The 26,909-nt window shown below is 39.5% G+C and overlaps 3 protein-coding genes across 5 annotated transcripts in view; 1 reads left to right on the plus strand and 2 right to left on the minus strand.

Moving 5' to 3' along the window:
• The window catches only part of LOC144661741 (uncharacterized), a 47,069-nt gene extending 43,868 nt beyond the window's left edge, over positions 1-3,201 (plus strand). For all 3 annotated transcript variants that reach the window (XM_078522563.1, XM_078522564.1, XM_078522562.1), the window contains one exon: positions 94-3,201. In XM_078522563.1, the coding sequence (XP_078378689.1) occupies positions 94-1,998 (1,905 nt within the window). In that variant the 3' untranslated portion in view covers positions 1,999-3,201. The remainder of the gene's footprint in view (positions 1-93) is intronic.
• Positions 3,202-6,814: 3,613 nt separating this feature from the next.
• On the minus strand, positions 6,815-8,689 carry LOC144660305 (uncharacterized). Its single transcript, XM_078520910.1, has one exon. It carries the CDS (start codon positions 8,563-8,565, stop codon positions 7,732-7,734), a length of 834 nt encoding a protein of 277 aa, XP_078377036.1. The 5' UTR covers positions 8,566-8,689; the 3' UTR covers positions 6,815-7,731.
• A 2,668-nt stretch (positions 8,690-11,357) lies between these two features.
• LOC144659896 (uncharacterized) lies at positions 11,358-15,921 on the minus strand. Its single transcript, XM_078520414.1, has 2 exons — positions 15,794-15,921; positions 11,358-14,085 (listed from the first exon to the last, which is right to left on the minus strand). Exon 2 carries the CDS (start codon positions 14,083-14,085, stop codon positions 12,313-12,315), a length of 1,773 nt encoding a protein of 590 aa, XP_078376540.1. The 5' UTR covers positions 15,794-15,921; the 3' UTR covers positions 11,358-12,312.
• Positions 15,922-26,909: the final 10,988 nt, after the last annotated feature.

Below are 26,909 nucleotides of genomic sequence, written 5' to 3' on the forward strand. Positions count from 1 at the left end.
TTTTAACTATTGAATAACTCTATCCAGAAAGGGTAACAAAAAACTTTAGGTCTATAATGTTATTTAACAGCTTTGTATTTTTTTGTATAACAGAAAGTGGAAGATCGCCATAAAAAATCAAGGCCGCCTTCTAGGAGAAACAAAGTCTCACCGAAGTCCCTGGGAGTTTCCTTGGAAATTCCTGAAGATCAGGTGCATTCGTCCCGAAATTCGAGCTTCTCCATCCGTCGAACTCGAAGGCCATTCACCATTTCATACGAAGCCTTGGTTTGGGTCGTATTTGTGGTTGTGACAATACTCTGCGTGGTCGATCGATTTGTCCTAAAAGGTGACGTGGTTCTTGGAAGAGCAGCAAAATTCCCCAAACGCCTTTGGGGAACCAACATTGGTGAGACTACCACCAATGTCGTGTGGGCTGCCACGGCGCGCCTCCTTATTACCTCACAGAACTTAATGTTCTACACAATGATGTGGTGCTTTCCAAACTTCATCAGCGAAGTCGCTCCAAAGTGGATCACGTTGGACGGAATTCGTGGTGTTCATTCAAGAATTCACACATTTGCTGGGATCTTTCTGATGGCTATACCGTCTCTGGCCCATGTCCTCGTAATCTTCGTTCCACCCCTTATTGACGGCACAGACCTGAAGTATTATCCCCCGAGTACGTTCAACTTTAGCAAGTATCCAGACCACTTGAACTGGTCAAAGTTTTGGGATCCTGCTGCTGTTCAAGGGTGGACCTTCAACGACCACAGGGGGGTTCATCTAACCGCGGACGAGATCTACCGGTTTATGATCATGATCGTCATCTTCTGCGTCTTTATTCCTGTAAGCCGATCACATTACGCTAACCAAAGAAGCTATTCTTTAGCAATGGCTTTGCACATTTTTGCCGGAATCTGGTATGCCATTGACAACATTCGAAAGATCTCCCATGGCCTGTCACAAGTCGCTAACCTTCCAATTCTTGGTCTCTGGTGCATCGACAGAGTGCTCTCCATCTGGGTCTACCGGCATCATCATGGTCGTATTGTACGAAAAGATGTCATTGGAAACAACGAGTACGTAATTATGTACATCAAACTGGATAAGGACGTGAAGCACGCTGTAGGTGATGTCTACTATCTGCTGCATCACGACAAAGGTAGTACAGGAATACTGCCTCAACGTTCGCATCCCTTTACCACATTTGCCAATTTGTCGCACGATTCAACATGGGACATTGGCTTTGTGATATCAATAATGGAAGACGAAGAGCAAATGTGCCTCCCTTGGACAAGTTGGCTGGCAAATAGTGAGGAAACTTTTACTTTCCATGCCTGGGGACCCTATCGTTCATCTGTTTGGAAGTTGAACAAGCAGCTGGCAGACGTGTCAGACCCACAGTTACCTTCGCACTATGTTCTGTTCGCTACAGGATCTGGCTGCGGCTATGTATTGGATGTCCTAAGTTATCTCGCCCACAAATCAGAACCACCACAGCAAGGACGCCAAAAAATTAAAATTGACATTTTCTACTCAGTCCGATGCAAAGCGTTCTACGATTTTTTGCGGAAACCTGTCGACGAACTCCTAAAGAGGATCAAAGAGAAGAATGCTGTTACCATAAATTTCCAATTTTACGTGACCGGAGCTGTGGAACCAGGCGAAGGCGAAATGTCAGCTACAGAAACCCAGATCCAGCTCATCAATGGTCGAATAGATTTCGAGAAGGCGCTCAAGTCCACCAATAAGAAGTCTTGCTGTTACTTTGTGGGAAGGCCAGCAATTGCAGAAGATGTTGAATCAATTTGCCAGAGAAAAGGAGTCAGGCTAGTGAAGGACTACACAAACGGAAGAGGAAACCAACAAGATCGTCGTCTATTAATGAAATACCTTAAGATTAGCTTTTGGGTGGTATTTTTCATCACTGCTATTTGCGTTGTGATAAGTCTTGTGATTGATGTTAAAAGCATCAAGAATTCTCTACATACGCTTGCGCCGAATAAGACGAAGTAATCAAGCAAGATACAATTAGCCTAAGTACTTGACTATGTTGGACTGCCGTTCATTGCCTTAGTAGTTTTAATTAATTTCTTAAATATAATGTATTTTGGGATACAAGAGGAGGAAGCTAGAGACTTAATGTCGCGATAGAAAAAGATAACAGGTCAGATAATGACAGCACCCGTACTCCTGACAGAACTTTTAGTGGTGCAATGAGGTATGGTGATTTTTATTTTGTATACCACTGTTGCTCATTTTTTACAGACTGTGAACATTTCCCCCTTTTTAAAACAACAGCTTCAATCTGGGTGCCATCAAGAATTGAGGACGAAATGTGTCCTTTCAAAAGCGTAGGCTCGACCGTAGTTCATTAGAATTTAGCGCGATACAATTATTTATTGGTACATTTCTCAAATTAGTTTAGATTAGTTTAGACAATGTTTAAAGCCATGGTTGTTTTGTAAGTTACGATTACACATCAACTGTGAATGATCGATGTTTTGTTACTGCTTCATTGTATTTGCAATTATGGTAGAAAATAATATATTAGCTGCATAATTACTGCTTCAAACGAAGATAAGTAGAATTGATAGCGATTGTATGACGTACAAAACTTTATCTTCTTACCTATATTATAGCAGATATTTTAGAACATTTAGTTTTGATTTTTATCCATTTTTATGCTACTTTATATTACAGAAAAGTAAATTTTATATAGCCACTCTTTCTAAATATAACCAGAGACTATTTTTATAGCAAAAATAAACCACTGAATGCAATGGTCACACGACACATCTCCACGGCCCGGCCAAGACCTGTACGCATGCGCACAGCCTATTACCCGTGGAGTGGCAGCCATGGACAGCTGTTTCGTCCTTGTAAGGACTCATCAGCATGGCATAGCCAGGAAGGGTCTCACATAAGATCATAGACCCCGCATGTTGCTTGTTAACATCAAGCGTTGTTAAAATGGCGACGAGCGAGAAGTTAAGAACGTAGAATTGGTGAAATTTGTATCCATATTTTAGAACATTTGAATGCTTTTCTTTTTCTGAAACAGGTTTTCAGTCAATTCCACCAATTTAGCCTTCAAGTATAGCCAAGTTTCATAGCTCCCCACCACTGGGTGGAAGGGGATCTCCCGGCCAACAGCATCAGTTTGTTGTAACAGTAGGAACTCCTTTAACAGGTCAATAAAAGTCACAGTTTAACTTTTTCAGTGGTTCAGCTGTGTTGCAACCAGTTTCGGCTTATGGGTCGTTGCAGTTGTTTTGTCACTAAGTGGTGCAAGCGGTTGACTGGTAGGCATGAGTAGATTGTGCTAGTAAATCCAGGAAAAGTTGCTTCACAATATACACAAAAGTTGCTCTAAAGTTGCTCAAATATCAAAAAGTTGCCACCAAAATTTAGACAAGTTGCTCTCTAGAGTCGTTTTGTTTAAGATAAATACTCAAAACGTGGTTGTTTGTTTGTTGCCATTAAAACATTTTCATTAAATATTCTTACAATCATTAAAAGAGGCCAAAAATCCATTGTTATGTGAGAAATATAAATACTTTGACTCAACATAACTTCAATAATAGATAAAAAAATAAATAAAAAATAATAAAAAAAGATAAAAAATAGTTAAAAATGAGAAAAATCTTTCGAAATGAAACGACCTTTTATGGTTTGGATCGGTTTTATGTCAATTTGTTGCTCAAAAGTTGCCAAGGAAGGCAAAAGTTGCCTTAGGTTGCTGGCACTACAGAAAGTTGCTCAAAACGCTAAATGTTGCTCAAAAGTTGCCGAGCACAATCTATTTATGCCTATTGACTGGTCACAATTTCGTCCAAATTTCACTCCCCCCCCCCCCCCCCCACCACCACCACCACACCCTTTCTGTCCAAGCAGTTGACGAGGGGGCATGTGAATATGTCGACGGCCCGTTAGAAGAGACTGCAAGAGTTATTAGTGCGCTTACAGCAGTTCAATTCGAGGTTAAAATTATATCGGAATATTTTTTTTTTCACTTCTAGAAAATGTTTGATTTTATGGATTGTATATCATGAAAACTGCAAAAGAAACAACAATAAAAGTGCAATTTACAGAGGACTTCGTTATAAATGGTAACTTTTTGGCATAGATACACATAGTTACCAACAATGATTAACATATTGCGTTTTACTTGGCTGACAGACTCTCTCTTCAAATAGAAGCGTATCTCTTTTACACCAAGAACATTAATAACTTGAGCTTACTTGACTCGGGGATTCCCCTAATTCCCACAGATGATGTAGAGTTTTAACAAGTGCGTTGGTTTATCACTTTTATTTATTGCATTCTCCAAACACTTTTAAATTAGCTAATGCCAGCTAAGCATGTGAACCTTGTCATCGAAAAGCCTTTGGAAGACCTTGGAAGTCAGCTCGCTTCATGATATTTCCACAAGAAATTGATATGTATGTTTTAAAATGTATTAACTGACTTTACTGAAATGACGTGACGAGACGTGACCGGAAATCAAGAACATTGTCGGACAAATTGCTTGTTGATTTGTGCGTGACCTGCTCGTGACGTAGTGATTCCTAGAAACTAGGGTCGCTTTTCCGAGAATCGACCGCTAAATTGAAATAAATTTAAATATGACTGGCAGAGAAATGTATGTGCCCCGACGGGAATCGAACACATGGCCTCCCAGATACCGGTTGGGCGCTCTAACCAACTGAGCTACGAGAGACTCTCACCGAGCTTAAAATTTACCATCTTTATTATTTACTACACATTTGATGATTTCGACATTGCTGATCCTAGCAGTATGCAGGACGCGTGTCACATATCAACCTAGTAAATGGCCCGGCTCACAACGAGTCTCTCGTAGCTCAGTTGGTTAGAGCGCCCAACCGGTATCTGGGAGGCCATGGGTTCGATTCCCGTCGGGACTCAGATTTTTTCTGTGTCTCACGCTCGTGTCATGTTGAATAATTTCTTCACTATTTATCACCGAGCTTGAAATTTACCATCTTTATTATTTACTGAAAGGTTTCAGTTGTCAAAATTTTTAAGATTTCAGATAGGAGTAATGAAACTTCAATCGATAAATCTAAGTACTGGCAATAAATTAACTTAAAATAAAATTTACATCGAGCTTCGACCCTTCGACAACTTTACCAAGAAATCAAATATTGAAAGGGATGAGAAAGCGAAGCTATTAAGACTGGATCATAGTTATGTAGTTTAATGACACATAACATATATGTTGTTGCATTCAAATGTGTACACACGACCAATAAACCAAAGTTAGAGGAATGTATTCAGGAATAGCTTGTTTCAGGCTTTCGGTTAGGTGGTGTGCTGCGCGAAAAACGGAATAAGCGCGAAGAACTTTTCGCTCGCTGTTTTTTTGTACTGTTCCCCAACTAACTGAAAGCCTGGAACATGCTAATTCACGAATTAATTTCAAATCTTGAAGATCTCTACATACACTTGAAATAGATTCTTCAGGTTATTTACAAAGCTGAGTAAATATCCAGAAGGTAAAACTACAGATAACTTCTATGAGCTAAAATAACCAACACGTACAAAGAAGCAGAAACTTAAAACGTGTTTAAATTTTGTGGTCAAAGCATGAGTAAAACTGAAAAACTAACTCGCCTACGCCTAAATAATTTAATAATTAAAAACACGTATACTTCAGCGAAGAGATACGACACTCAATGGAAAACTAGACATTTCATTTTATTGCAGTGACAAAAAAAAAAACCTCACGAAGGAGCTTTAAGGGCCGTAGCCAGAAAAAGAAATTGACTGAGTAAATGTCCACTGTTAAATTCTCTTCCTAGGTTTTTTATTTCTCCCTTAAAAAAAAAATAAGAAACAAATGACTAAGGCAAGTGCCTTGGTTGGGTTTGCCTCCAAGCGGCTACGTACGGCCCTGGCTTATTGGTACACACTACAGTGCCGTAGCAAGGGTAAAATAAGTGGGGGGGGGGGGGTACGCGAGCGCCGGAGGCGCGAGCCGCTAGGCGGGTCTGTGGGCATGCCCCCCAGAAAAGTTTGAAATCTAGAGGCTTAGAAATGCTATTTCCAGCGTTCTCCAAGAGCTATTTGTGATTTACGCATATCGCGAATTATTTACTTCCTACACTGTCTCAGCAAACCAATGCACATTGAAGAGAGTATAACACTTGCAACGTCAATTACAAAATAGAAAACCGACTGTCTCTGTATCTTGAAACCAGCAAATGTTTCACCTTTCAGAGTCATCATAGTAAGTTCGCAGTTATTAAACTGTCTGAGTTGCCTTAGAGGCAAACGTAGACTTCATCTGCAGGTCGTTTTTTTAAAACTTCCCAAACAGGTGCTTGTGCCGCTGGTTGTCCCCCACAAACAAATGAAAAGAAGTACAAATGTTATTGTTTCAAACCTCTCAGGAGATAAAATTTTATTTTCAACATTTTATACAGGTCTGTTTTAACTTTTTGGGGAAAAAACTGGGGGGGGCACGGGGCCCCCCTGGCCCCTCCTCTTGCTACGGCACTGCAACATGCATATGAAATATTTACGAGTGCTTGCCTTTTGATAATAAGAGAATGAGATCACATAACATAACCATGTTAATAGCCACTTAGTTTTCATGCTATAAACGATTACCACCAACGGCAATTATAAGCTCAGTGATATACAGTAACGTGTATAAAGACCTTTATTAAAAGAGCAACCTTGAAGATGTTCATCTTTGTTTTTTACCTTGCTATATATTATTTTGCATACTTGCAATTGGAAGATCTAGAGGTGCTCAAAAGAGGGCTAGGGAGGGGGGGGGGGGGGGGGGCCCAAAAAAACTGCAGCTAAACTACATAACTTTCCCTTGTTTACATTTAAGTTTAGATATATACTTCTTTTTCTTTTCTTTCTATATGGAAAGACATTCAGTTGTGGCATTACATGTTTTTACACAACGTGTACCTTGTAATTGTGGTTTTTGCCAAGAGTTACAACAATGCGTCCCACCGCGTTCACTGCCATCCCATGTAACTGACCAATCCCTTCTTCATGGATTTGAGTGCTCCGCACAAACTCGCCATCTTTCGTGTATATTTACACCTGCAGGAGACCTTTCCCTCGTTCTATACCAGCGACGACAACATGTTTACTTGCCCGGTGAAATGCTATTCTGGGACACGGATAACATCTTTGGAGTTTAAACTTGTTAAGTTGGCCTCCACTTTCACTGAATACGTAAACACTGGAATCCCTGTCCACTACCATAACACGGCCCTCATAAGCAGCAGTGATATCGCTCGCATCTTTCAATACCCCTTCTCCCACACTGCGAACAAACTGTCCGTCAGTCTCGTACACATCAACGACATTTCTCCCTGGATTCCCCAGTACCAGTACTTTACCACCGTCAGTAACCGTCAGTCTGTCTGAGTTCCGTCTCCTCACAGGAAACTTGCGGTGTAGGTCGGCGGTGTTGCTAAAAATGTAAACAGTATGCACGCCCTCATAGCTCTCATCAAGCTTCTTAAGTCCCTCGACTAATAAATAGATGTTTTCGTTCATATCGGTGGCTACATCAAGAATATATAACACTCGAATAACGACATCATTTTGAGGACTGAAACTATTACTAAATTTTCCACTGCTGTCAAACACCTTAACGCTATGAAGGTCTCCTACAACGAATTGTCCGCTGGAGTTGGTAGCAATACCCAAAGCGTCCGTCAGTTTGTGCTCCTCTTCACCCTCCTGACCAAATGACTACGTGACACAACACTGCTCCATGCCTTGTTTACGCAGAGCTTCAGTTACTCTTTCATCGCGCAATGGATCAACTTTGTCTTCTCCGATATCCACAGTAGGCCACATCCAGAGAGATACGTCTTTACCGACTGTTTGCGTGACATCGAAGATGACATGATTCACGAGACAAACACTGTAGATGATTTTCCTGCGTCCCTTTTTGCTGAACAATCCCCTTACTGCCTGCTTGCCTTTCTTTAGCTGAACACTAAAACTATTCTGAACCACTGACAAAGAGTTAAGTTCTTTAATGCACACTCTACACGGAGCTATTGCGTCCGCGGGATTGTCTACTGTCTCTAGTATTGTCGCCATAACACGATACTGCATTGCAAGAATGCGGTCAGACGTTTCTAGCGCTTCATTTTTAAAGGCATCTGTTGCTCTTCTGCGAGCATCTTCAAATCTTTTCTTTGCGTTGGAAAGCACCCTCGTAGCTGATTCATCCAGGTCGGTAAGCTTTAAGTTTCCCATTCCTTTGGTGAGAGAAAGTGCTTCAGCACAAGCTGCTTGTGTTGTTACCGCACCGTACTCGCTTCTGGACCTTGATTTATCAAACACTTCATATAAAATCTCGATTCCTTCCTCGAAGAAGCTGATACTTGCCAGCAAATCTTTTCTTGCTTGTCCATCCAACTTCTTCTTGATATCGTCGATTTCACGCACGATTAATCCACGAGATTTTTGATCTGTTACATCGCCATCTTTGAGCTTCTCCGCTGCCATATCTCTGCCTTTATTCACAAGCAAGCCAATTGTGGCTTTAAACACTGCTGTCACAATCGAGGACATAGTAGAACAGAGAAGCTGAATGCGTCTTCAGAATGATCTTGCTGTGGCTTAGTCACCCAAAAATATGATTCAAAGAAATTTGAGCTCAGCATCGGCGGCGTGCGATAAATATAACTTGAACCGATCTAGACTGTTCACAGCCCTCTATTTTTTCGTGTTTTCTCGATCGATGAGCGCGCGGTGAGAACAGCGTGAGAACTGGACGCCAGCGCAAAACACGCGCTCGCGCTTCGCGCTCGCTCGCTTAGTTTGCTTTTTTGCGTTGAAAAATCGAGAGGCTGTGGACAGTCTAGAACCGATCGCGATGTGGACTGGACTACAACAAAAATTACCGTATTTATTCGATTAAGCGCCCACCTCGAATAAGCGCCTACCCTGTAGGTAGGAAAAGTTAATAAGCGCCCAGCCTCGAATAAGCGCCCACCACTGCCCCCTAAAAAGAGGGCACAAGAGGGGTATTGATTTTTATTGAAATTGAGATTGACTAAGTACTACTTAAAGACTACCACGACGACCGAGTTTTCCTAGTATTTTACAGAAACTTTCAATCAGCTTTGCTACGTTCTCGCGTTTTGTTATTATATATTGTTTTCTTGCAAAATTAAACTTACTAATTGCTAAAAATGGTGAAAATTAAATAAGCGTCCAGCCTCGAAAAAGCGCCCACCTCAAATAAGCGCCCACTGTCAAGGTCCAAAAATTTAATGAGCGCCCAGGGCGCTTAATCGAATAAATACGATAATTAATCTCTTCCTTGTTAGTTAGTTTGTTTCATATATTTTTATGTCTTAAAATTTTATTGCACCGAGCAATAGAATAGCAATTTTATTCCAACATTTTTATTTCCATTTATTGTATTTTTGGTATAGCATTGTTTTGTATTTGTTTTTTTTTGGTGTAAAGCTCCTGCCATTTAAAAGATCCAACAATTCAATCGTAAAAAAACTTTTTAGTTGGACAGCCTTGAATCATAAGCAATCTTACAAAAACTATCTCATTGCATACGGTTTCATTTAAACAGTTTTCTTGTTAATTTCGGAAGGCGTTATTCGAAGCGTTTTGTCCAAAAGTAAGAAATTCAATTCCGTGGAATACAATCCGCAGAGTTCAGTTCTGTCCAGTCCTAAATTTACACAGTGTCGGTCACATGTCACAAAGACTGATATGTGATGAAGTGATGATTGAGGGGAGAGCATAAACACTGCTGGAAAAACAAACGCAGGTCATACTTGTGACGGTATACAAATAGACCAGTCTCTATTTATATTACTTCTTAAGATGCCAGAAAATGACAACTGTTCAGTGATATAAATTGCATTTTTGCAGCCCGCCATACATGGAGCAACATACATTTAACTTAAGTAAAGCAAGCTGCAAGTTTGTATTGCACTTCAATCAAAACATCGAAAAAATATCTTCAGATCTTTTATCTTACTCCGCACGTGGTATTCCAAAGAAAACGGACAATTCTCCAAGTGATTAACCATACGATCCCTGGGGGGGGCACCCTCTATATGGCCTATACGGGGACGTGCCGCTGGATAGGGTATGGTTTTTGACTCCTCCGGCCCTGAACAGGGTATATAATTTCAAGCTCCTCTGTCCTAAACAGGGTCTGAAGCTGTCCTAGACAGGGTATGGATGCAAGACTGTCGTCCATGTATTAACATTGTTTTCGCTTTCGATTCAATAAAAAGCTTTATTTATTTGGTGGGATCGGTGTTTTCGCATTTCAATGTGTCAAACATCGCGTATAGGACGCAATCACAATAAAGCGTAAATGATTGTTGATGTTGTCCTTTGTCCTAAATAGGGTCCTAAAATAGGGGGTGTTGTCCTACACAGGGTAGGTATTTTAAGTTTCTTTTGTCCTAAACAGGGTCAGGGTTTCAAACCCCCAGCTCCCGGGGGGGTACTCCCATAAATTTCGGATAGGGGTGTGCCGCCAAGGTTCTTAAACCCTGACCCTATTTAAGGATAAAGAAAGCGAAAATTGATACCCTTTTTCTTAAGGCCCAAAATCGAAAAATGACACCCTATTCAAGGGGAAGAGAAGCGTTCCGTGACGACCCAAATAACGGCTAACCACGCACGGCAAGACACAAATCTTTATAAAATCGCTTTGTAATACCTGAACAGAAAATTCAGTTTTGAGGTATCTTTTTTTCGTTTAGCTTGGCGTTTATTTTAGCTAATAGAATTTAGGTACCCTATCTAAGGATCACACCGGGAATACATTGCCAAAGGAGCAAAAATGATACCCTATTTAAGGACCGAGAACCTCAAAAACCATACCCTATCGGGCGGCACATACCTATATAGGCCACATATGGGAGTACCCCCCCCGCCCCCCGGGTCCCAGCTGCACCCCTATACCTAAACTTAGGTCAAGTACCCACCCCGGGCATACGATACTCTATTTATTCTCGATCAGTTGGGGCTTATTGGTCGCTTTGTTCATTAATAACTGAATTCATTCCCTGCATTCCTTCACGAATTTACATCGAACTGAAACGTCTCATTGACTTCATTCACAGCTTATCAGAGGTCACAGTGGAGCTTAAGACCATTTAATTGTTATCGCAAAATGAATGGCAGTGAATTAATTTGTCGATGCCATTATAGCTTTCATGAATCTAGACTACATGCTTACAAGTCGAGCTCACAGAGCGCGAAAGGCGAAAGAGAGCACAAAGCGAGAGAGCTCGAAGCGAACGACTTTAAGAAAGTCTATCAAGAAACGTTTACGCTCACGTTCTTCAATTGTGTAGACAAACTGACCAAACAGAAAGCTGTCACTAGGGTTTTATTGATATAAGGTAAAAATGATGCTAGTCACAACATGACTAGAAGTCAGACATACTCTAAGCCCCCAGACTAAACCAAAAAAGATAATCTGTTAATGTACAGTAGCATTAGGGACGGACCATTATTTTTTTGGAGGGGGGGGGATGAAAAATATTTTAAAAAAAATTGTTTGCATGGCCTGGAAAGACAAAATAAATTGTTTGCAAACATGATATGTATAACAAAAAATAGTAAGAATTTCGAAAAAAATGTTTGCAGAGGTGTATAAACTAAAAAAAAAAGTTTGCAGAGGAAAATTTTTCATCCCCCCCCCCCTCCAAGCAAACAAATGGTCCGTCCCTTATACAGTGCATTATATTTAAGTTGTCTTGGAGTGAAGGTGAACCCTTTCTTAGCTAGTCCATTTTGATTTTTGCCTTTGCTATCTTTAAAGGCACATCAAAAATATTTTAACACAATAATCTATGCATTACTGAAAATAGTGTAAAATCACACATACAGTTTTCACTAGTTAATAACTCAATTTAGTGGCTACCAAATCCGTCATAAGTGTTTTAAGTGTTCTCTTCAAGTTTTTACCCTTGCTATTCACTTTTATTGCTATACATATTGCTATTTTTTTAAGATTATAGAAAACCTGCCAAACCCGTTTTCTAAATTAAACTGCACAGTAATTTGTGTCAAGTCATCTTTGTCCATGCTGACTGTAGCTGATTGGCCTGTCACTTAAATTAGTCGAGGCGAGAAAACTGTTCAATTTATCCTTTTAAAAAAATAAGAGTGAAAGGAAAAAATATCAGGCCAGATAAGCTGCCAGATAAGCTGCCCTACAAAATAGTTTCACCCTAAAGCATAAACCAAACTGCTATCACGGATAATACACACAGTGCGTTTTGAAACTAGAAGTGGTCAGATGTGGCCCCTAAACATTTCATCTTTTTACATAACGAGTACCTTGTAATTGTCACCGATAACTCTAAAAACTACACCGATGCGTCCCTCTGTGGTCACTGTAATCCCTTGTAAGTCTTCAATCCCCTCTTCATGGATCTGAGAGCTGCGCACAAACACGCCATCTTTGTTGTATATTTGCACGTGGACGAGGCTTTCCTCTTGTTCTATGCCACCAACGACGACATGTTCACTTGCCTGGTGAAATGCAATTTTAGGATAGGAATAACATCCTTGGAGTTTAAACTTGTCAAGATGGTCGCCATCTTCATTGAATACGTGAACACAGTCGTCACCCCTGTCCAGTACCATAACACGGCCATCATTAGCAACAGTGATGTCTCGCGCATCCTTTAATTCTCTTTCTCCAAAGCTGCGAACGAGCTGTCCATCACTCTCGTACACATCAACCACATCACGTTCTTCAGGTCTGCTAGCCTGCAGAACTGGTGGCTTAGGGGACCTGAACGCAGAGCGCAAAATACGAACACGACGTGCCGTGCGCGAGGAAGGACCTTTTTTGTCGCAAATCTCGTTTTCCACGCTTCGCGGTTCCCCGGCTGTTGGTCTCCCCAGGACCAGCACCTTGCCACGGTCGGTGGCCGTCACTCTGTACCAATGCCCTCCTCTCACGGGAAACGTGTCATACCGATTAGCATTTTCGTCAAATTTGTAAACAACGCTCTCGCTTTCAAGGTTATTCAACTTGACTAGCACGTATATGTCGTCATTCATGTCTGAGGCCACATCAAGAACATTTAACGTCACGTTTACGTCATCCGAAGGGGGACTGAAATGGGTCGAAAAATCGCCGCTACTGTCAAACATCTTTACGTTATTATTGTCTGCTACGATGAAATGTCCATTGGAGTTTGTCGTGATACCCTCCGGGGTCTCCAGCGTGTGCTCCTCTTCACCCTCCTGACCAAATGACAATGATGTAACACAACAATTCTCCATGCCTTGTTTACGCAGAACTTTAGCTACTCTGCCGTCACGCAATGGATCAACTGCTTTTTCTCCGCTGCCGATGCAAGGCCAGTTTGAGAGCTCCTTGTTACCGAAACAGATCATCAGCGTGACACCATAGATGACAAAATTCACGTGACACACATTGGAAATAATTTTCCTCCGTTCATCTTTGCCAAATCGAGCCCAGATTTTTTTTGTTCGTAGCTCTACTCCGAAACAGCCCTGGACAGATGGCAGGCAGTGCAGCTCTTCAATGCATACCCTGCATGGTGCTACTGCGTCCGCGGGATTGTCTACTGTTTCTAGAATCGTTGCCATAACTCGGTATTGCATTGCGAGAATACGCTGTGACGTTTCTAGAGCTTCGTTATTAAACGCTTCTGTTGCTTTTTTACGGGCATCGCTGAATCTTTCCTTTGCGTTTGCTAGCTTTCTCGTAGCTGATTCATCCAGGCCAGAGAGCTCCAAGTTTCGCATCCCTTTAACGAAGGAAAATGCTTCAGCAGAATCGTCTTGTGAAGTTACCGAACCACTTCTAGATCTTGCCTTATCAAACACTTCATAAAGCAGCTCAATTCCTTCTTTGAAGAAGCTGATACTTGCTAGCAAATCTTTCCTTGATAATCCATCCAACTTGGACTTGATATCGTCTATTTCACGCACGATCAATCGACGAAATTTTTCATCTGTTACATCGCCATCTTTCAGTTTCTCCGCTGCCTTGCCCCTACCCTTTCTTACAAGCAAGCCAATGGTGGCTTTAAAAACCCCTGTTAAAATCGAAGACATCTAAAAGAAGACAACAGAAATTAGATTGTTACGTGTTTTCACGCTTTGTACAAAGCCAAGCTGTGACGTGTCTAGACGTGAATATTATTATTCCAAAAATAAATAAATATGCCATACTGAGGTCACCATTGGTGGCATAAAACAAATACAGTAACGACAGTAACTTGTCAGACTCGATTGTGGACTGGACTCTACAAATCTTGGAGGCATAAGCTCATCTCTTACTTGTGTTTTGTTTTACTTACAATACATTCACTAGAGCTCAGTAATTAAATTGTAGTTCTGTCATTACGACAAATGACCTTGATGTGGCGTTGTGTCGCAAATTAAATAGTTAGAAAAATCAGGGTCGGCTAGGGTTTTTTTGTATAAGGTATACTGGGGGAATTTAAATTTGGTATACAGTTTTAAGCTCTCGTGGGTATAAAGTACACTGTGTTTTTCCAAATGGTGGTATTTTGCATGATTTTGAAAGGGATATTTTAAGTATGCTGGGTACAGGTTTTTCAGGTATATTGGTAGTTCTACTTACCCCCTAGTCAACCCCGAGTACGCCATAAATCAAGTAAATCAGGTCGTAAACCAGGATGTTTAGAGCGGGTTTCACTTATTACAAGAAGATCTACTGTTTTTAACTGTATGATCCAGGCATCCCACTGGCAAAACGGACCATAGTTTGGGCAAAGCGTCAAGACAACTTTAATTTTCAACTGCAAAAGTCAAATTCTATCTTCCGGCATTTCTCGGAATTCGATGTATTTTTTTTTTAATTTTAAAGAACAGCGGTTGTCTCGAAAACTCAGAACTCAGACCCGAAAAAGAAAACTCAAAACCTCTGGATGTCTCGAAAACTCAGACCGCGGGTAAAAATAAAACAAATTTTGAATGTGTGATTGCCGAAGATTGCTGCAAGCAGACTTGCCAGATTCTGTTGAGAAAATAAAAACAGCTTGGAGTGGTGGTAGAGACATGCAGTTATCACGGAATTATTTCTCAGCATTTGTATCAATTCTTGGTTGCATTAAAAGTTTAACCACAATGTAATGTGTTAAGAGCTATTCGAGCCTAATTTGCACGAAGTGCATTGCGTAATTATTTTGCAATAGTACAAATATAGAGTCACGCTACAGAAGCGGATATTCACAACCGGATATGACCTGACCTTTATTTAGGTATATAGAGCAAATAAAGCTGCAGAAGCTGACAGGGTCAGAGTCTATCTTTCATTTCTCGGAATTCAATGCAACGTTTTTTTACAACAACGTTTGGTCATTGATAAAAATGTCGTCGTTGAGGGACGTTTCACGCAACCGACCTGAATGATACGTCCTAGCACCGAGTAAAGACAACTTAGTGAAGTAGTCGACAAGAAGCTAGGGTTTATAGGGGCTTTCACTTATTCCAAGGGGCTTTGTCGTTGCGAAACAACTCTTACGGGCAAAACGCCAAACAGTTTTCTGAGCCAGTGAAATAGAAAATGCCACAGTAAGAGACCGTCTTACTCTTCTCAAATTTAACTCTACTTTTCCCCTTCAAAAAACGCCCTTTACATACCGCGCTGTCTCCACTAATAACCCAATGTCTTTGCATTGTTTTCAATAATTTAGGATTGGCTTTTTCTGTACAACTTAATGACATTCACAAGCATTGAATCAACAGTATTCGTTTGTGTATATGATAGAAGTTAGAACGGATATCTGTCACCTACCTATCTTGTGTAGCCGATGATGTTCGTGTGTGCCACAGGAGAAATGAAATTGTCAGGCGAGGGTCACATGAGAGGAAAATTGTAAACGACCGATCTGAACGGAGCATCAAAAGACCACCCAGTTAGCCAGTTATATAGCCAGTTATATTAGCAAACAGGAAGTTTAGAGGGTACTAGGGTATTTACATTATCGACCAAGTGTACTTGAAAGTGTAATTGTTCCAGGAATAAGAGGAACCCCCTCTTTAAGATTCCTGTTTCCTGTTTCCTGTTTCCTTGTCTCGGGGTAATATGTGATCATTTCATTCAGGTCAGAACTTTTAATTTTTTTTACAAGAATAATTTTTCATTTTTTGTCATAATGACCCACTTTTTTCCTGCAGTTCTATTCAGTCGCGTTTCTCTGATTACGACATTACGGTTTTAATACGAGGCAGGTTGGTGGCTACTATAAATCTCTATTTAATATGCCGAACGAATATCATTCATTCAATGCCTTTGGTTGTCAATAAGAAAAATACGAAAAACAAATCCTGAAAATCATGGAAATCAATGAAAGATATTCGGCACGGTACAGTCTGTTTTAAAAACTTCTAAAAATTTCGAGAAAAGGAAGATAGTTAGCGTGACAATAAGTAACTGACAGGCGTTTTTCACGTGACCTACCGGAATGGCATGCGAACGGTGATAGAAGGAAATTATTCCGAGAATTAGGGAAACCCCCTTAAATAAACTTCCTGTTTATAAAGCTGTCTTGTATGTATGCTTGCCTCGACTGCAAAGCGAAATAAGGCAACCTCCCTTTAGAACGCTGTCTTAACTTGTTGTTTCCTTTTACTAAGGTCGGTTAAATTCATTTTATCTCAAGTGCGCATTTTGTATTTTTCTGAATTGTCAACTGTTTTCTGGCATTTTAATATCTGACGAAGAAAAAAGTGTTATTAAAGTCCCCAAAGGTTTGGCAAACGAGAAATTTAACAAGCTTGACGAAACGAGTGACTTGTTAGAGTTCCATTGCAGGATCGATTTTCATAAGTTTGAAGTAAATCACCGCTGAAGGAGTTCCTTGAGCCATGCTTTTGAGGACATGGACAATTTAACCTCAAGTCCGATACTTTCGAACTTCCTTAATCAGATCAATCTCCCAATCAAAATTGGCGATGTGCTTTTATGTGATTACCTATTAGTAATCGATTGGCTGACACCAATCGATAGCAAGTAACAAAAAATGTTGATTGCTCATCGATTTTATCGCAGCCAGCTTTAATTTTCAAGCAGTTATTGGTGACCGCGTCCTGTAAAACTTAACCGAAACAAGTGTCTTGCAACCAAGCTGTTGTTTTCTTAAAACAATTGATCGATTTATGAGGGCTGTGCAATAATATAAGTTTCACCGTTAGCATAATTATACCAAGTTAATATTACTATATATACTATATACAAGGAAAAGAGAAAGGAAAAAATGATAACCACGCGCGTGCCACATCAGGGTTGATGATGGCAACAGCCAAAATGATGATGGCAACAGCCGAAAACGTTTGGTACATATAATTTACCATAACTCAGCCGTATATAGTATATATTTTATAAAGCGAACATTAATATTACTTGTAGAATCAAATAACTTGTCTTGACTTGTCATTCTTATGGCCCGGACACCGTCCCCAGAGCCTGTGTCCCCGACCAGCGGCGGGAAACCAACGGCCGGACGAATCAAACCCAACCGCCCCAGAGCCGGCCCCTGACCAGCGGCGGGAAACCAACGGCCGTCCCGACCGGCGCAGACCAGAAGGACGCGGGCCCGGGGACGAGATGGCCCGTTTACACAAGCGATTTTTGTCGCGCAACTCAATGCAATTTTTGTCGCGCCGAAGTTGCATCAAGTTTCGAACGGGTTCGAAACTTCTGCGACTCGCGGCGATTTTATGGCCTTTAGTTTTCACGCGTACAAACTTGCGGCGATTTCATGGCGTTTTTATCGCCGCGAAATGTGTCACACAGACTGGAAAAACTAATTTTGTCACACAGACGGAAAGCTAAGCTTGTCACACAGACGCGAAAACTAAATGTGTCACACAGACTGGAAAACTAAATTTGTCACACAGACTTGTCACAGAGACGGAAAACTAAACTTGGACTGGAAAAGATTAAATTTGTCACAGACTTGTCACACAGACGGAAAACTAAACTTGTCACACATACGCGAAGACTAAATGTGTACACGAACAAGAAAACTAAACTTGACACACAGGCGGAAAACTACAACTTGTAAACAGACGCGAAAACTAACCTTGTAGCACAGACGCGAAGATAAAACTGGTACACAGACGCGTAGTAACACAGACGGACGACCACGGATGTAAATAGGTGCAAGTAGAAGTCCAATACCGACGCAAAGGCAAAATGACCACGCGGACACGAAAGCCAAAACGACTCGCAACCGACTTTAAAGCAATTCGCGTTTTCTGACTGCATCACCGCAAAGAACACGCCCGGGGAACCATGCCACTAAAGGAATAAACGAGAACTAGCGTAAAGCAAAGGCGAACGACATGCCGACAAGAAGTAGGGCGCAGCGATGGCGGCCGAGCAGCACCAAGCGACGATCTGATGTCTGGCTTCCGTTTAAACGAAGAGAGGGGAAAACATGATAAAACAGGCCTATTTATACCGAACTAGCCAAAATTATGCACAGTAGACTCCCTAGAGAATATACAGAAGCAGGAAGTAAACAAGAGATATCCCAAAGGATTTAGGGGCGTTTGTGCTTGAGGGCTCCCAGTGAGAATAGCGGAAGCTTTTCCAAGAAATTGGACGCTACTGGTCAAAACGTTTTTATCTTCAGGATAATTAAATTAGGATTTACCGTAAAAAAGTAATGAAATATATATGTTGAGCCACTTAGTGAATAACTACACATTCAATTTTATTGTTGCGGGCCCAAGAGAGGCCCGCAACCCTAATCTTGACAGTGACCAGTGGATTGCGTATTACGCGTGCGCGCCACGTTTATAAAGGCTATCTGCAAACCGGAAGTTGAGAATTTTGTTCTTCCACTAAGAACGATCGGAATGCAAAAAATGTGTCAATCACGACAGTTTGTCGTAACACCGGAAGAGAAAAATCTTGTCTCCAAGAGCGATAAGAATGCGAAAAATCAACAGTTTGTCACATTAGATCGAGGCTTCTGTCTTGCAGACATTACGTTTTGCAGACGTTGTTTTATAGGTGTTGATTTTGAGAAGATCTGCTGTGATTGTATCACAGATAAACTACGGCAAAGCGAATGATTCCAACAACGGTTATTCTCGAAAAATTCCTTATAACACTGACAACAAAGCGAGTTTGCCGACGGAGGAAAATCACATCTCAATTCACACCGCGTGCTCGACTACACTTCGCAAAACTGTCAATCAAAAAAAAAACTCTCATTGGTTCGCGGCAATAGGCGGGAAACGATAAAAAACATTCGTGACTTAAGCGTGACGTGTTACTCGACCTTACTCGGAATAATTTTCTTTTGTCCAGTGATTTAAAAACATTTCCCTTCCAGTACCTTCTCTTAACTGCATCAAGGCCCGCACTTTCTAACCTGTGGTTACCACTAGTAATAAAAAAATAGTTACAAGGAAGGGAGTTGTAATACATGTAGTAATAGTATACAGTCAACTCTCTCTAAGACGGACACCGTCGGGACCGGCTCCAACTGTCCGTCTTATAGAGGTGTCTGGCTTATAGAGAGTCGAGGTAATGTGTCACCAGAAATTTTGAGAAGATAAAGCTAACGGCTATGTACAACGAATACACGTCTGTTTTGAGTCGCTTACTTTAGCAAAACCTTTAAGTGGAACAAAAATAATGTCAGAAATTCGACTTGTTTGTTCGTTACAAACGGTAATACTGTAAGTATAAAACCTCTTTGGTGCCATATACTTAAGGAATACGTTATTGCCGCGGTTTTTTGGTAAGTTTGGTATTCTACAGGCGCTGACTTGCTATGCTATATCTTGATACCAAGTTTCGAAGTATTATTCACTATAAAAATAACTTTTTGTGCGTGTCCGTTGGCGGTTTCAAATTGTCCGTTGTCCGTCTTAGAAAGGTGTCCATCTTACAGAGAGTTTTGTTACAGTAAAATGACTGAAAAACGGCAGGGACCTTTACCAGGTGTCCGTCTTATGGAGGTGTCCGTCTTATAGAGGTGTCCGTTAAGAGAGAGTTGACTGTATGTTAATTGTGCCGTACTCTCCAAAGGGAGGTATTGGCCTGTTTTATACAATAAAGGTTTTACTGAACATTAACTAATACAAATAAGAAACAATATTTACTAGATTCTTTTTCAATAAATTAAAAAACACATAATGCGTACTTCGTTTGTAAGTTGGAAATCTGTTTCCTTCTTTTAAACATCAAATGGATATATTTACCTAGTATTTTGTATATAATTATATGCTCAGCTCTAAGTAAGTACTTAGCCCTCTCGTTATCACTTTGGTTTATGTAAATTACATCTATGTTTGAAATGTGAGAATGTAGCTCATGTCTTATAGCCCTGGCAATAAAAAGCAATACATCAAGAAATGCTTCTCATATTCAGTGCTATTTTCTTTGCATACAAAGCATGAACGTTACTCTACTGAGATTTATGCTCTTCTATTTTCATATTTTCCAGATCTTTCCAGTTTGTATATAAATTATGCGTAATGCATGACATCTTAATCTAGGCCTTGTCAAGCTTGATCTGTGTTTTTTTTTTTTTTTTTTTTTTTTTAATAGCAGTTTATTTATTAACAATGACAATACAATACATTACAATACATAGCTTACTTAAAAAAAAAAAAGCATTATTTAAGTTAAACAGAGGGCATGCAAAAATAAATTGATAAATAAATAAATAACAAAGAAAATAACAAAGAAAAAAAAGGACAGAGGAAAGGTAGCGTGGCTGACTATTTTTTTTTTTTTTTTGGCCTTTTTAAATACTATATTTAATGTTGAGGGTTACAGCTGTATCTGTTTCTTAGATTTATGCTTCTCTATTTGAATTTTGCTTGTAAGGATGGCCATGAAAGCTTCCCAGTAGTACTCTTCTTCTTTTCTAGAGGCTGTGTAAATATAATGTTTTGCGATAATCAAGCAGAGGTTTAAACCAAGTCGACGAGAGAAGTCATTGGTAACACCGTACATAATCATATTTTCATCAAGAGTTATTGGCTCAGAGTTTTTGGAATTCCACCAATTAGTATAGTGAGACCAAAAACTTTTAACGTTCAAACAGGTAGCAAAAAGATGAGTAAGTGTTTGTCTGTCAGAGCATAGATGGCATTTATCTGTTTCTTTCAGTGCATCTCTAAAAAGCGTTGAATTTGTTGGCAGAATATGATGAATAATTTTAAATTGAAAGATGGCAAGTCTGGTGTCCTTAGTGACTTTGAAAGGAAGGCTATAAATGAGTTGTATTGTTTTCTCATTCAAATTTGCTTTTACCATCCTTTTTTCAGCAGTAGGTGTTAAAAACTTTTTTTTAACAAGGAATTCTGTTGCCGATTTGCAAGAGAGCTTATTTAAAGGTATTCTATCGTAATCTTTACCATCCAATGGCGCCTGGATATTTCCTTTTAGGATATTAATCCATTCTCTAGGGATTGCGTGGCATAAGCCATGATACGTAAGAAAGTTAGCTTTGATTTTAAATCTAGAGCAGAACTCAGAAAAAGATAGAAAGGCGTTGTTTTGGAAAATGTCTTTGATTCTAATGACTCCTGCTGCGTGCCATTTTTTGTAATAAACAGAAATCCTCCAATTTTAATGAAACGATTATTCCAAATAACTTCATTCAAAATTTGCTCTTTGGTGTTAGGAGGGATACAATTTATTTTGCCCCAGGCGAGGAGAGCTTCTGAGTAAAAAGCAAGTGGCATTTCAATTTTAAGTGCTTTTAAGTCGAAATTACATTGAAGTAGAAACAAACCTCCGACATCCCTAAGGTAGCTCAATGGTATGTGGCTCCAACTTGAAGTTTCTTTACTGTCGTTAAGTCTTTTTATCCAGGAAACTTTAAGGGCTTCGTTGATTATTTCGAAATCAGGCATATCCAGTCCACCTTTTTCTTTCGGGCCGATCATAGTCTTTTGTTTTATTTTAACTTTCTTGTTCCACACAAATTGGGTAATTGCTTGATTTACCATTTTGACAAATTTCGAAGGAAAGGTGAGCACCGATGTGTTATATACAAGTTTAGAGACTGCGAGCGATTTTAGAATCGTTATACGGCCATATAATGTGAGGTTTCTAGGATACCATAAGTTGAGAAGGTTTTTCATTGTGTTCAGCTTTTGTTCGAAGTTTTTCTTGTAAGCAACTTCATCATCATATGAAAAGTGAATACCTAATGCGAGTATTGAATTGGAAGGCCAAGCTATTCCGAGGGGTTCCGTTGTATTACTTCTGTTCGCACCTAACCACAATCCTTCAGTTTTGCTTTTATTAATCTCTAGACCTGAGCATTCCTGAAAGTTTGACAATAGTTGGAACAAGTTTGTTGCAGATTTTAAGTCAGAAACAAAGACAGTTGTGTCATCGGCATATTGAGAAAGCTTGAATTCTTTGTTATGTACATTAATTCCTTGAATAGATTTGTCAGTTCTGATAGCATTAGCTAGAATTTCAGCACATAAAACAAATAAAATCCCCGAGAGTGGACAGCCTTGACGAACGCCCCTCTCAGGTTTGAAAAATTCAGACGCATATCCGTTGTTTATGAAGCAACTGGAGCAATCCGTATAAAAGGTTTTTATCCACTTTTGAATGCATGGACCGAAGTTAAAAGCTTGTAGGGTTTTATGAAGAAAATTCCAGTCGACAGTGTCAAAGGCTTTCTTAAAATCAATGAATATAGCCAGCCCAGGGATGTCTTCTAATTCAGTTACCTTCATGATATCCATAATAAGCCTAATGTTTTGACCAATATAACGGTCTTTGACGTAACCGGTCTGATCATCATTGATTATTTTGGGAAGAACTTTTGAAATCCTATGAGCTATGGCTTTAGTTGCGATTTTGTAGTCAACATTAAGTAGTGTTAGCGGTCTCCAGTTTTCAAGATATGATTTATCTTTACGTTTTTTTGGTATAACTTTGATAATTCCTTGCTTTTGTGTTATATTTAAGTGTTGATGTTCGAACCCGTAATTTAAACTTTGTACCAACTCTTCACCCAGCATCGGCCAGAAGTGTAGATAAAACTCTACTGAAAGTCCGTCGCTTCCAGGGCATTTACCCTTGGCGCACTGCTCTAAAATGTGAAGGCATTCTTCGTTAGTAAGTGGGTGTTCTAGCTCATTTTTTCCAGTTTCATCTAGCTTAACAAGATTAGGATCCTCAAAGAATAGTTTGTACTTCGAATTGTTGCACGGCGCTGCAGTATAGAGATTTTTATAGAACATCTTTCCTTGTTCTAGAATTTCCTTCGGAGAAGTGATTTCTCTATCGTCGTTTGTTTTCAATTTTGAAATATGCGTCTTGCAGTGCTGTCTTTTCTCTAAATTCAAGAAATACTTAGTGTTTTTTTCGCCTTGTTCATGCCAGCGTGTTCTACTTCTTATTATTGCGCCTTTTGTTCGATACTCCGCAAGCACATTAAGTTCAGCTCTAAGACGATAAAGTTTTAAAATGTTTTCTTTTGATCGCTCCGTCTTCAGCAAGTTCATCAAATGATCAATTTGAGTTTGAAGGTTTTTTTCCGTATTTCTGCGTTCTCTATTTTTCCGTTTTGTATACTGGACACAGAAGCCTCTCACTTCCATCTTTATCATGTCCCAGTAAAGACCTTTGTCCTCTAGATAATAGTGCTTTGTTTTAAAATCGGGTATCTTGTTAGAAAGTTCCTGTATGAAATTTTCATCACCCAGCAGGGATTTTTTTATTTTCCAAAAACCGGGGCCTCGTTGAAAATATTCTTTTGATTGCAGATTAAGAATAATTGCAGAATGATCAGACAATGTGTAATGAACAATAATGGATTTGTAACTTTTGTCACGTAATTTTAAAATTAATAATTTTTTTAACTTCCGTATCTGTAAATGTTTTTCTTGATTTTTTCATGAATTATTCTGGTTGTTAAGCAAGTTTTGTGAAAATGGATTTCTGAGGATTTCTTTATTAATAGCTAATCGTTCGATCTTGATGTGTTGCCGGGTTACTAAAATAAGTACATCGTAAAAAGGTGTACTATGTTTCTAATCTTTTACTAACTTTGACTAGAAAATTGTAACAAATATATGAAGAAGAAGTTCACAGCTGCTTAGGTAATGATTCTTGACAAGTTACATAAATGTTCATAAATGTTAAAAGACCAATTTAATTTAGTTCCTAAAAATAATGCGTCGATTTGAGTGCTGCGCACAAACTTGCCAACATCGGTGTATATTTCCACTTGAATGCGGTATTTCTCGTGATCTACACCACCGACGACGACATGTTTACTTGCCTGGTGAAATGCAATTCTAGAAGAGGAACAACATTCTTGGAGTTTAAACTTATTAAGATGATCACCATTTTCACTGAATATGTGAACACAGAAATCATCTTGGTCCACAACAATAGCACGGCCATCATTAGCAGCAGTGATATCCCGCGCAACCTTCAATACTCCTTGTCCAAAACTACGAGTAAAATGTCCATCAGTTTTGTATAAATCAACCGCGGAACTTCTGTCAAGTGTACCCAGTACCAGTACTTTGCCACTGTCGGTGATTGTCAGTCTGCCCCACTCTCCCCTCACAGGAAACTTGTGATGCTGGTCAGCGGTGTTGTTTAATTTGTAAACAACGCGCTTGTATGTATTAGTCTTAAGATTATTCAATCCGACTAGGACATAGATGTTGTCTTTCTCGTCTATGGCTATATCAAGAATATATGGGTTTGTATTTGCGTCATAATCAGTTATAGGGATAACAAACGTTTCACAAATTTCCCGCTGCTATCAAAAATCTTAACGCCATGTTCAAAAGCCAGCCCTACAATAAATTGTCCAGAAGAGAGGGTCTGAATGCGGTCGGTATAAAACGCAGACCATGCAGACTGCAGACTGCAGACTGCAGACCGTGCAGACCGTGTAGACGGTGCAGACCGTGCAGACTGAGTAATTTTTTTTTCTTCTTTTTGAGTCTAATGCTTGCGCATTAGACTCTTTGTTATATGAAAAAAGCTGTTAGCAATCCCAAGGGAATGGTTCGGGATCGATAATCGTTCGCTGTAATGTAGAAAACAATGATCAGCTGCAAGAACGGACTCCGTACGGACACGCACGATTAGTTTCAATTAAAAACAGCCAATCAGCGACACGTGTTCCCACGCATAATTAAAAGTTCTTTCTCAAGTCACGATTATTCAACACTTGAACAGGACGAAATAATTTTCCAGTTAAGACATTTGTAAGCTTCTTGTGAAAATAAATCTTCGTTTTCAGTTCAGTTAAGCACTTGTGTTTTCGTCTTGCTTAAAAAGCAAGACGTCTTTGAGAAAAAATATTTCGACGGCGACTCGCGTTTATTTACACAATGCGACCAAATATTTATTTTGTTTTAAAAAATAGAAAACTTTACCTCGGTTTTTGTATTTAAGTCATTCGAATTTTGACCAATTTTTTCTTTACAGTGCAAACAAAAACCTTCAAAAATAAAAGATGTACATGGATAAATGTAAATCAAGTTACGCGACTAAATCAAAATGCGTTTGTTTGGCCGCTTTGCAGTATTACACTGTCCCGGCCTTTGCCATACACTGAAATCGAATTTCATGCTTTTACGACTCTCAGAGATCTTAAGTTCTTCTTACAGCTAGAAAAATCATAAAATGGTTACATTGATATGGAAGTGATGATTCGCGAAATTTGTACATCATGATAAACAGTCTTCGCTCCTGTGTGTGGTAGCTCGATAATAATTGCCTAGTTTCCAGCGTTCAAAAGGTCATCATAAAATTGACGTGAGCATTTACACCCGTTTTTAGGAAAATCTGTCACTAAGTGCTTACAGTACAATGGAGTAACAGTCACTATTTCAAGTGCTTTTATTGTAAAATCTGTTTCAAGAGTCATCATCAAAATGGTGAAAAATCTGAAAGAAAACGATGTGAAGTTCTTCAACCCTTGTTGTAATGAACATGCTTTTTGTAAATCGTCACGCAATCTTGTCCAAATGTTTAATCGTTTCTGCTTTTACGGACAATACGGAAGAAGTAACATCAACTCCTGTTCATACTTTAAATTTTGTGAAGCATATAACATTTATGACTGTTTCGTTTTCATCCATAATCATCCACGATGCCCCTAGCTTGCTATAAGCATTTTAAATTAAACTCCCGAACACAAACCTCTAACCAATTTTAACCGGCTTACGAAACCGCGCAATCTGTATCACTATGCCATACGGCATTAGACTCATGTCACCCTTGGTGACCTATTTTTTTACATTGTGTTTCACAAAACTTTTGACGAACGGTTTCCGAAGTTCGTTTGAAATTCGCGAAGTTCGCTACGAACTTTAGGGGGAATTTCATTTTGTAGTTGTCAATTTCAAATTACGAACTTCGAAACGAAATTGTGAATTTCACGTGCAGCGAAGTTGAAAGGTTGAGGAGTTCGCAAGTTGAGAAGACGTTCGTCCAGTTTGTTTAATTTAATGAAATGAATCCGTTCACGGTACAAGGAAAGGCAATTTCAAGTCCAGGAAGGCAGGAAATCATCTAAAGTTGGCTTCAAGGTCAAGGATTATTTTATTTAGCTTCCAGCTTGTTGAGTTTTCTTCTACTGTCAGAGAGCGCGTTACACTGTAAACATTGGAACATTTTAAGTTATAGGTAAAACGAACTGGTCGGATATAGCAGTTTATTTGTTAAGTTCAGGTTTCTAGTTCAATTTTATAACGTAAACAAATGCTTCGGTTGGTAGTTATGTTTTGGGAATACAGGGTTTTCTTGAGAAATCCCCCAAAAAATTTTACACTGTCCTTAATAATAAAATATAAGTAATTCGTAAATAAATACACATTTCAATTGTTCCAAAGCAAGTGTTGTTTATTAGTAAAAAAAATTTTAACCAAAGCTTATTTTTTTG

The sequence above is a fragment of the Oculina patagonica genome, chromosome 7 (assembly GCF_052425735.1).
Source record: "Oculina patagonica isolate OP01 chromosome 7, crgOcupat, whole genome shotgun sequence".
NCBI classification, from domain to species: domain Eukaryota; kingdom Metazoa; phylum Cnidaria; class Anthozoa; order Scleractinia; family Oculinidae; genus Oculina; species Oculina patagonica.